The 10,085-nt window shown below is 59.8% G+C and overlaps 1 protein-coding gene across 2 annotated transcripts; it reads right to left on the reverse strand.

Annotated features, from left to right (window-relative positions):
- Window positions 1-436: 436 nt before the first annotated feature.
- HES3 (hes family bHLH transcription factor 3) lies at window positions 437-4,921 on the reverse strand. Of its 2 annotated transcripts, none has more exons than XM_008975707.6 (4): window positions 4,283-4,921; window positions 2,623-2,718; window positions 2,437-2,518; window positions 437-1,901 (listed from the first exon to the last, which is right to left on the reverse strand). In XM_008975707.6, exons 1-4 carry the CDS (start codon window positions 4,532-4,534, stop codon window positions 1,528-1,530), a joined length of 804 nt encoding a protein of 267 aa, XP_008973955.2. In that variant the 5' UTR covers window positions 4,535-4,921; the 3' UTR covers window positions 437-1,527. The 2 variants fall into 2 exon arrangements, with proteins under 2 accessions (XP_008973955.2, XP_008973954.1); XM_008975706.6 differs by lacking the exon at window positions 4,283-4,921 and adding an exon at window positions 2,828-2,993.
- Between the last annotated feature and the right edge of the window lie 5,164 nt (window positions 4,922-10,085).

Here is a 10,085-nt window from a genome sequence, read left to right on the forward strand (position 1 = left end):
CAATAGGAGCTGGGCCTAAGCTGCTTGGGACTTGTCGAGCCCCTGTCCCCCCGCGCGCCCGCCCTGGAATTTGGAGGAAGGACCTTTGGGTCTGCAGTGCAACACCGCCACCTGGTGGACTGCAGAGGGATTTGTCCTGGCTTCTACCCCACCCCACACCGCGGGAAGCACAGACCGGAGAGGCCAACCTGGACGGCGACAGCCGGGACTCCCACCCTCGCCCCAGCTCCAGCGAGCCCATTAGGTGCGACAGTGGAGCTGGGTTTTTGAAGGACCGTGGGTCCTTCTCCACGCATTTGGACCAGGACGGGTTTAGTGCCCTGCAGGTCAGGGCCGCCCAAAAAGAGAAGAGCTTCTGTAGAAAGTTGATATTTGTGGTTACAAAAGATGCACCTAACTAGGCATCGCAGGGGTGGGAGACATTAGACCTCTGGTGTCCTCTTGATACCGACTTCACGGATTCGCGCTGGCTTTATTCTGAATTACAAGGTGTCGGGAGAAGGTGCCAGGATCTCTGACCCCACAACCCAAGCTGCCCCTCGCTGGCCCGGACTCCTGGGCCAGAAGCCCAGGGGAAGAAAATCTGACTTGAGAGCCTCCCACCACCGAAGTCCGTGCGCAGCAGTGACCTCATTATGGACCAATAAAATGGCGCAGCGCGCTCCCGAGAGCCGTCCAGGGATTGAATTCTCCGGCAGCCCTAGGGATCTGGAGCTGCGGGGTCTACGGGTTCCGGGCTTGGAATGTGGGCCAGGGTCTTTGTCGAGCGGAAGGCGTTCCCTTCTCCCACGAGAGGCACCGGGTTCACTTTTGCAGGCTTCAAGCTGGTGCCACCAAGCAATGGGTCCCTTCCAGGAACCGCGTGGGCGGGGCGTCCGGGTGGGGCGTTGCATCTTAGGGGCGGGGCTTCTGAGAAGGGTGGGCCTCGGGGAATGCGCCAGCCCGGTGGGCAGCACCGCTTGCGAAGGAGGTCGTTGGAAGCCAAGAGGATCCCGGGCTGGGGGAGGCTGGGGGCCCCTTGCCGGCGGGGCGGGGCCAGGCGCGCTTTGTGCCGGTGGGAACCGGGCGCCCGCGGTCCGCTGAATGGTCCGGGGCGGGGCAGCGATTCTCCTCGCTGCGAGGGGTCAGCTCTGCGCTGTTGCCAACTGCGACATTCCCACCGCTGCGCGGCAACCGGGCGGGGGTGGGGGCGGGCGGGTTGCCCGCCAGGGGTCCCTGGGAAAGGGGCGCAGCCCAGGACACCCCCTCCCAGCCCCTCCGGAGGATGGGCGGAGAGCAAGCGGTCCGGCGTGTGTAGGTGGAGCTAGAGTGGGGGTGGATTATGCCCAGACGCGCAGACCCAGTCCGGCAGGGCTGGGGGTATTTCCCTGCGCTTGCGGGGTGCGCGGCCCTCTACAAGCCACCCCCGCCCCACGACCAGAACGGACGACTGGGGGGTCCTGGCAGTCACTGTGGGCGTGCTGAAAATAGTCCCTGTGTCGCGAGACCAAATAGGGAGCGCCTTCAGTTCAGGCCATCCCCGGGGCTTCACCAGGGCCGCCACACGCGCAGGCCCAGCCCGGGACTCTCGGCGCAGCGACTCGACGCTGGCTGCGGCGGGAGGACGCTGGCGGACGAGCCAGGGAGACTTTCGGGGAGGAGGAGCAGGGGTGGTGGGGACCGCGGGCCGCCGGCGGCCGGAGCAGGAGCCCAGACGGCGGGGGTGCAAGGGCGGAACAGCGCGGGCGCCTCCTGGCCCAACCCGGCGCTGTCCATGGTGCTGCCGGCGGCGCTCTCGGGCACCAGGGGGCAGCGCAGGCCGCTGCCGACCTCATCTCCGCGCCGAAGGAGCTGGCTCACGCCGGGCAGGCAGCTGCGGAAGCCCGACGGGTGCTCGGCTCCCCTGGGCACAGGCCAGAGCCCTGTGGGGAAGAGCGGACGCGAGAAACAGGGAGGGGAGAAGAGGGAAGGGGAAGGGGGAGGGGGAGGGAGAGGAGGGGAAGGGGGAGGGAGGGGAGGGGAAGGGGGAGGGAGGGGAGGGGGAGGGAGGGGAGAGGAAGGGGGAGGGAGGGGAGGAAGGGAGGGAGGAGAGGGGAGTGGAGGTGGAGGGGAAAGGAGGGAGGAAGCGTGTTGAGGAAGGGAAGAGGAGGGCGGAGGTCAGACGACCCGAACGTCTCCCCCGGGGTCCAGACCTACCACCCAGATTGCAATCGCACAGCCAGCCCGGGCTTTACTGCTCCTCCCTCGCCCCCTAGCGAGCTGGGGCCCCCTCCTCACCAACTGCCCACCTGCCTCCGAGTTGTCCTCTTTATATTTGCTGTCTTGCTATGTTGCCCAGGCTGGTCTCAAAAGCCCTGGGTCAAGCGGTCCTTGAGGCATCCCTCTTTATTTGGCCTTGTGCATCCCTGGCTCTGATCCCACAAGCCTCCCCCTCCTCCCTCCAGCCCTCCCCTATACCTTGCAAGGAGTTCTGAAGGCTTCTCATGTACTTCACGCTCAACTCCAGGATGTCGGCCTTCTCCAACTTGCGCTTCCGGATCTACCCGACCATGGAAAGGTCTATTAGGCCGGCCTCCCGAGGTGGAGAGAGGGAGGTTGGGATCGTATCACCCACGCCCCCCCCCCACCCCGCCTGAGTCTCACCTGGTGTGAGTAGTGTTTCTCCAGCAGCGACTTGAGCTGCTCCAGTGACAAATTGATGCGTGCCCGGCGCTTTTTCTCCATCAGCGGCTTGGAAATCTGCAGATGAACAGCCTTTAGAGTGCAGGACTGCCACCCTCCTGCCCTCGGCACCCCCCCACACCTCCCGGGGAAGGGTGCCTGCCCCTAGTCCCTCAAGACCCCAGACCTTTCGGAAGTTGCCGGGGAGGCTGCCCCGGGCAGCAGGCTCCGTGCCCATGTTGCAGTCCATGCACCAGTGCGAGGCAGCGCCGCCTTTATAGGGACCCTCGTTTACATGTCAATGAGGCCCTCTGGACTCTAGAAACCTTGAGGAGGAGGGGACCGAGGGAGGACGCACTGGGAAGCTCCCCACCTCCTTCCCTCAGCCCCCTCCCATAGCCTAGGCTTCCTCTCACCTTCAGGAGCCCCCCCCGTCTCCCGAGGCACCCCCCCCCTTTATCTGTCTTTTCCTTATCTCTCTGGCCTCCACCACTTCCCAAGTCTGAGGACCCCTGCCATGCCCACCCCCTCCATGCCCATCCTGTCCCAATCCCCATAAGTTCTCCAGTCCCACTTGCCAAGTCCTTGATACCCTGGAGTGCAAGCATTCCAGGGGTCACCTACTGGGGAGGTACATGGGCCAGCTGGCCACAGGCTGCCTCACTGACTATGACAGGGCTCTGGGCTCCCTCGGGACTGATGAAGATGCCAAGGCGACGCCTCTTTATGCACTTCATGCTCTGGTTATACCCGCAACGCCGCATTAGTTGCCCTAATGTCGGGACAATGCAGCAATTTTCTGCCTGTGGCTGCTCAAAGCCGGGCACAAGCTGAGCCCGCGGGGGCCATGCAGCAGCATGTGTCCCATTAAAGCATGCAGCCCACCCGCGGGGCCACAGCCAGCCTCATCCTTGCTGGAGCCTTGGGATTGGGAGGGGTCCTGGTGAGGGTGCAGCCTGGGTCCTATGTTCTCTGACACTGCTAGGATCCAACGCGGACTTCCCACAGGAGGCAGGTGGGGTGAACACGGCTGCCTCTCCCTTCCTTACAGCCCTGGGCTTCCAGGCTGGGTGGCTTTGGTGGCAGACCCTGTCCCCATGGAGAAGCACTAGAAGTCTACTCCCATGAGCCTGCTCTCAGCTCCACGCACAGGTGGTGGTGGCAGGAGACCACTGACATTCTGGGAAGAGCTCCAGGCCACACTTCGAGAGATCCAGAGCCCGCACCCCAATCTATGATTCAGACTATGGCGGACCCAGTGGAGGAGGCGCCTGGAGCACTTGCCCCAGGATGGGCTAGGCCTACAGCAAGGCTCTGGGGCCATCCCCCTGGTTGGACTCCAGGAGGCTGAACTGTAGCTGCTGTGATGGACAGGAAGGCTGACCTCCAGGAAGTCCCTGGGTTCAAACCTAGACACCTCCCATGGGCCCTCATGGCTTTAGTTTTTGGGGCTTGTAAAATTATATTCTGAACAATGCAGCCCCCATTGCTTCTGAGGGTGACAGGGAAGTCGCAAAAATTCTGCAGCTGAGCCCTGTGGCAGAGGAATGAACAAACCGGCTTCTGTGTAGGGACTCAGGGTGGGGTGCGCCCCCCAGCTCTATCAAGCCGGGGCATCTCCCCCCAGCTCGCCCCCGCCTACCCTTCCCAGGATAGCGGCGTTCCCAGGCGCCAAGCAGCGTGGAGAATCGCGCCACGCCCTCCCCCTTTCAGGCCGAGGCAGCGGCAACAGCAGCTCTGGGGCTCTCTCCAGCCCGGGCCGCAGGGCCCGCGGGCCAGATCCGGGCCGACCCGGGCCTGGGAGGGCGGCGGGGGCCGAGACCAGGCGGCGGGCGCTGGCACGCGCCGGGCAGCTTTGAAGCTCCAGGACCGGCCGGGCCGGGGCGTCCTCCATGCGACTCGCTCCGAGCTTGGGGCGGTGGCGGCGCGGTATAAAGGCACCGCGGGGCGGGCGGGCGGCGCGGCCGGGCACAAAGGGGGCAGCCGAGTGTTAAGGGCATTGTGCGGGCCCCACAAAGCGGCGCCCGCGCCCGCCCCCGCCCCCTCGGGGCCAAACTCCGGGCGCCCCGCCAGGCGCGGACTTCCAGCTGCTGCACATCTGCACAGAGGCCTGGCGCGCGCCGCGCCCCGGCGGGCCTCCCCCTCCCCGCGTTCTCGAGCTGCGGGGCAGCGGGGCAGCGGGGCAATTTGTCCTCTAATTACAATCCTTCCCTATAAACCGCCGCCCGCGCCTTTCAACTCGAGGGCATTAGCAAACCAATGGCCCTCCGCGTAGCTCTCGCGGCCCGCCGCTGGGTGCCGGGCCCGCCCCCTCCCCTGAGTCCGGGCCGCCATAAAGGGGCCCCGAGGCTGCCCCCGCCCGAACCCCGACACCCGCCGTTCCCAGGGCCACCACCCCTCCCAAGCCCGTCCCCTGGGATTCCAGTCGCACCGGGCGCGGGAGGGGGGCGCTCACGTGGATAGCTTAGTGTTTCTTAAGCAGTGGAAAATTGACCGCAAAATGCGCTAATTCGCAATGTTCTGCTTTGGCTGCGGGAGGCGAGGCCCGCCTTAAGGCCTGGGCGGAATTCTCAGGCGTCGCTCCGCCCTGGTCCACTGAATGGACTTCCGCCTCCGTTGCCCCCCGACCCCAACCCCGACACTGCCCGCCGCGCCCCGTGTCCTGTGGCCCGTTTTCGGTCAGTGGTCTCCCCACCTGGAATGATCCCCCTACTTTCTGACGCCCCCACCCGTGGCTCCTCCATCACAAACAGCCTCCTTGGCCCGCTACTCGCCTTACACTGGCCGAGGGTCGCGCAGGATCAAGGTGGGGAGAGATCTTGGTGCGATTTCCACCCTCCCCTTTCCCGAGCTCTGAGCCGAGTTTCTCCCCACCATCGCCACTTTACCCTCACTTCTTGCTCCTATCTCTGGGCAGCCACTTCCCCTACTAAGTTAAAGTCATTGTGCTTTGCATCTGACAAGGTCATTGGGAAAGACAGCAGACTAGTCTCCATAGGGACCCTTCCCGGAAACCCAGGCTGAAGACTCGGGGTCCACCCTCCACCCCCGCCTGTCACGCCGATTACAAGCCCTGAGTCTGGGCATCCTCGCACAGCCTCAGGCAGGCCTGGCTCCAAAGGGGCTCACAGAGACCAGGAGGTATTTTCAGAGCTGGAGGGGGAGTGGCAGTGGGTTCACCCTATCCTCTGAGGGCAAGCAGGACAAAGCGCTCTCGGGCTGCCAGGAAGGGCATGGACCAACTTAGAAGCGGGGCTTACGCAAGCTGGGATGTAGGCCACCAATTCCCTTTCCATCTTTAGCATCTGGGGTCCCCAAGGCAGCCTGGAAAGGAGCACAGGTCCAGGAGGAGAAGTGGGGAGACCCAGGCCCCCCTCTGCTCATTCAAGGAAAAAAACTTCCTTCTCTAACTTCTGAGGGCTCTTAGAGCCTCCAAGGCTGCTCAGGGCCCCCTCCTGTCTCATGTTGGGGAATTTAATGCAGAAAGTGACAAGTGTCTGTGCCACCCCTTCCCCCTCTCATTTGGTTTTCTTGAGTTTGACAAAAAAAAAAAAAAAAAAAGAACATTATGTCAGGTCTGGAACCAAGTAGGGAGAGGTTTTCGGGCCCCAGGACAAGAGCCCTACCTGCGGCCCATCCCAGAGGACAGCCGTGTGGCTCCGTGTGGCAGCCCCTTCCCTTCTGTACTTCCAGAGGTTTCAACCAGTGCTAACTGGTGAGTGCCGCACAGGCTACTGTGGAGGCAGGTGACGAGGGAGAAATCTGTTGTCCCCCTCTGCAGATGCATTTCAAAGTGAAATGAAGTGATTGCTCCATGTAATTAACTATTGGGACACACAGCAAAAGCTCTGAAATGACTCAGCCAATTGTCTCCAGATGCGGTTGGAGAGGCTGCGATTGTTTAACTGTCTTTAGCTGTGCTGGGGCTCCCAATAGCCCAGCAGACAAGGGCCCTTCAGAGGACAAAGGCCGGGACTCCAGTGAGTGCATCGACGCCGACCTGGCCCAGCTCGGGGAGAGTGAATTCAGAAAGACGCCCATCGCCCTGGCCTTTTGTGTTTCTCCCCAGCTGGCTCTAATCTTTAAATATTTACCCGGCCCCTTTGTGCATATATGACTTGTGCACTTTGGGCTGATGGTGCTCATAAATTACATATCGTTTACCTGTTTTCCAGCCTAGAGAGAGGGAGCTTTCATTCCTTTAGCCTGGAATGGCCAGAGGAGGGGAAAGAAAACTTTTGGATGACAGGGATTCCCTCCTGGGAAGAGCTGTGGCCACACTGGACAGGCCCCTCCCTGCGGCCTTCCCAGCCTCCATATGGACAGGGGATGGGGCAGAGGCCTGTGAATGACTGGGAGCTGCAGGGAGCTGCAGGTGATTAAAAAAATCACCAACCTGGCCAGGCATGGTGGCTCACTCCTGTAATCTCAGCACTTTGGGAGGCCGAGGCCAGCGGATCACGCGGTCAGGTGTTCGAGACCAACCTGGCCAACATGGTGAAACCCCGTCTCTACTAAAAATACAAAAATTAGCTGGGTGTGGTGGCAGGTGCCTGTAATCCCAACTACTCGGGAGGGTGAGGCAGGAGAATCGCTTGAACCCAGGAGGCAGAGGTTGCAGTGAGCTGGGATCGTGCCACTGCACTCCAGCCTGGGCAACAGAGTGAGACTCCATCTCAAAAAAAAAAAAAAAAGAAAGAAAGAAAAAGAAGCCTAATTTCATCTCGGCCTGGAGTTTAACTTGGAAATAGCACAGTGGTTCTCAGGGTTCTCTAAAACAGGAGGTATCCACACTCGGGTCCCGGAAATAAAGCCACCTCAGCCTGTGGGCGGATGGCAGGAGGGGGAGGGAAGGGGGAGGCTGCAGAGGGACCTTCCTGCATGAGAAAGGGCTCCCTTTGTGCCTGCCTCGAAAGCTCCTAGAACAAAACACATTCAAATGCTTATTTACAAGAAAAGTCAAGCAAGGCATCCCAGGCAGAGCAGTTTTCCTTTTTTTTCTTATATTTTTGTAGGTGTGTTGTCCCCAAGCATGGAGGGCTGGGTGCACAGTGGGTCTGTTTGATCAGATTGCTTTCCTCTGTGGCGGGAAAGCAGGTCCCTGCGTGGGGTCTGCGTGTTTCTGTGCATCTCCGTGTGTGTGTTTCCCTGTGTCTATGTGCAGCCCTCTGCATGTGACTTTGTTCCTCTGGTTTGATGCCCATGTGTGCTTAGATCTGCTTCCTCTCCTTTCTCCTCCATCACTGCTCTGTGAACCCTGGGCCCTGACAGATTCGGCAACTCCAGCAACTTCTGAAAATTCTCCTTCCCTGGAGTCCGGCCCCACCTGGGAGGAGACTGCTGCCTCTCCTTTCTTTCTCCCTTCTCCAAAATGGGGCTGATGAAGAGGGAGGGGCCAAGGGGAGGTGATGGGCAGAGGAGAGAGCATTGCTGTGGTTCTCCAGTCTGGTTACATATTACTCTACAACCCCGAGTGGCAACAGTCCCTGGGGGTAAATCAGGGCTGTCATACATTGAGGAGAGCAGAAGCCAGGAAGGGCTTCCCAGGCACAGTGGGTTTTGGCCCCAGGACCAGCTCCCTTCCAGGGGTGAAGGTGCGATGAGTGCCCCCTGGTGGTCCTGAGGTGTCCTGGAGCAGAGGGAGATGTCCTGAGTCTGTGGGAGACCACAGGAAACTGGCGACAGTCACAGGAGCTCTCAGCTCCCAGGAACATTCACATCCAGGCCTCCTTCCCATGTGGCACTGCAGCTCAGTGACTTTGATTTTTAAAACATTAAATCTCTTTTCAATTCCCATCCACCAAGTTTAGCAAGTTTTCTGAGCACCGTTTAAACATGGTACTGGAGCTAGGCGCACTGGTGCATGCCTGTCGTCCCAGCTACTCAGGAGGCCGAGGCAGGAGGATGGCCTGAGCCCAGGAGTTTGAGGCTGCAGTGAGCTATGACCTCGCCACTGCATTCCAGCCTTGGCAACAGAGTGAGGCCCTGTCTCAAAAAAATCAATAACTAAAATAAAATAAAGTGGTACTGGGCTTTACAGAACAAATACCAATCTGTGCCAGAGAAATAAGGATCCCCACTGTACAGGAAATGGAGGCGCATAGAATGGATTTGCCAAGGTCACAAAGCTAGGCCGCAGAGGTGAGGGGTCCGGGATTCTGGCCCAGGCTCTCCATCCAGCTTCCCAGGTACCAGAGCTCCTGCCAGGACCTGCAGGGACAAGAATGGAGGGGTGAGGGGCTCAGATGCAGGGCTCACAGACCGCCTGCCTCTCTCGCTGACCCACCACTTGGTGCCAGCCTCCCCGAGGGCCTGTCCCCATCCCTTCTCAGCCTTTCTCCCTCCCACCTCTGTGCCTTTCAAACGCCAAGCCCTCACTCCCTCCTTGATCTCATTTCCAATGGAGGGCAGGCTGTCCATCCCCGAGGGCCCCAAGGCCTAGCTCTGGCGTCTGTTCCTCGCAGCCTCCTCGCCCTGCCGCCCTCCAAGCTGAGGGCCTCCCCTGGGGTCCCTCTTTGCTCCCCATCCTTGCTCTCCTTCTGCCCCCACTCCCACCCCTGCAGAGTTTATTCCAGTTGTTCACTTACTGGCTCTTCTCCTCCAGCGCAGCTCTCTGAGCTACCTGAGGTGAGAGAATTTACTCTTTAAAAAGTAAAAACTTCTGATTATAAAAGTAATCTATGGGCCGGGCACAGTGGCTCATGCCTATAATCCCAGCGGTTTGGGAGGCCGAGGTGGGTGGATCACCTGAGGTCAGGAGTTTGAAACCAGCCTGGCCAACATGGTAAAACCCCGTCTCTACTAAAAATACAAAAAAATTAGCTGGCCGTGGTAGTAGGCTCCTGTAATCCCAGCTACTCAGGAGGCTGAGGCAGGAGAATCACTTGAACCCCGGAGGCAGAGGTTGCAGTGAGCCGAGATTGCGCCATTGTACTCCAGCCTGGGCAACAAGAGCAAAACTCCGTCTGAAAAAAAAAAAGTAATCTATGTTCATTGTAGGCGGTATGGAAACTGCAAAAACAGATAAAGACAATAAAAATCACCAAGAGTGCCACTACCTAAAGATAGGCCAGGGGTGGTGGCTCATACCTGTAATTCCAGTGCTTTGGGAGGCTGATTGGAGGATCACTTGGGCCCAGGAGTTCCAGACTGCCGCACTCCAGCCTGGCCAACACAGTGAGACCCTGTGTCTAAAAAAGAAAAAAAGAAAAAAAAAGGTACATATATAGTCGGCGTTATACCATTTTGGCTGACAGCTTGATCATTTTCCCAGACTCAGATACCTGCCCTTTTTCCCCAAGTGAAGTCAGGATCACACCGAAAAGCTTTGCCTCCTGCTATTTAAAAACCTAATATAGGCAGGGCGCGGTGGCTCACGTCTGTAATCTCAGCACTTTGGGAGGCCGAAGCGGGCGGATCACGAAGTCAGGAGATGGAGACCATCC

Source organism: Pan paniscus, chromosome 1 (genome assembly GCF_029289425.2).
Source record: "Pan paniscus chromosome 1, NHGRI_mPanPan1-v2.0_pri, whole genome shotgun sequence".
In the NCBI taxonomy this organism is placed as follows: Eukaryota; Metazoa; Chordata; class Mammalia; order Primates; family Hominidae; genus Pan; species Pan paniscus.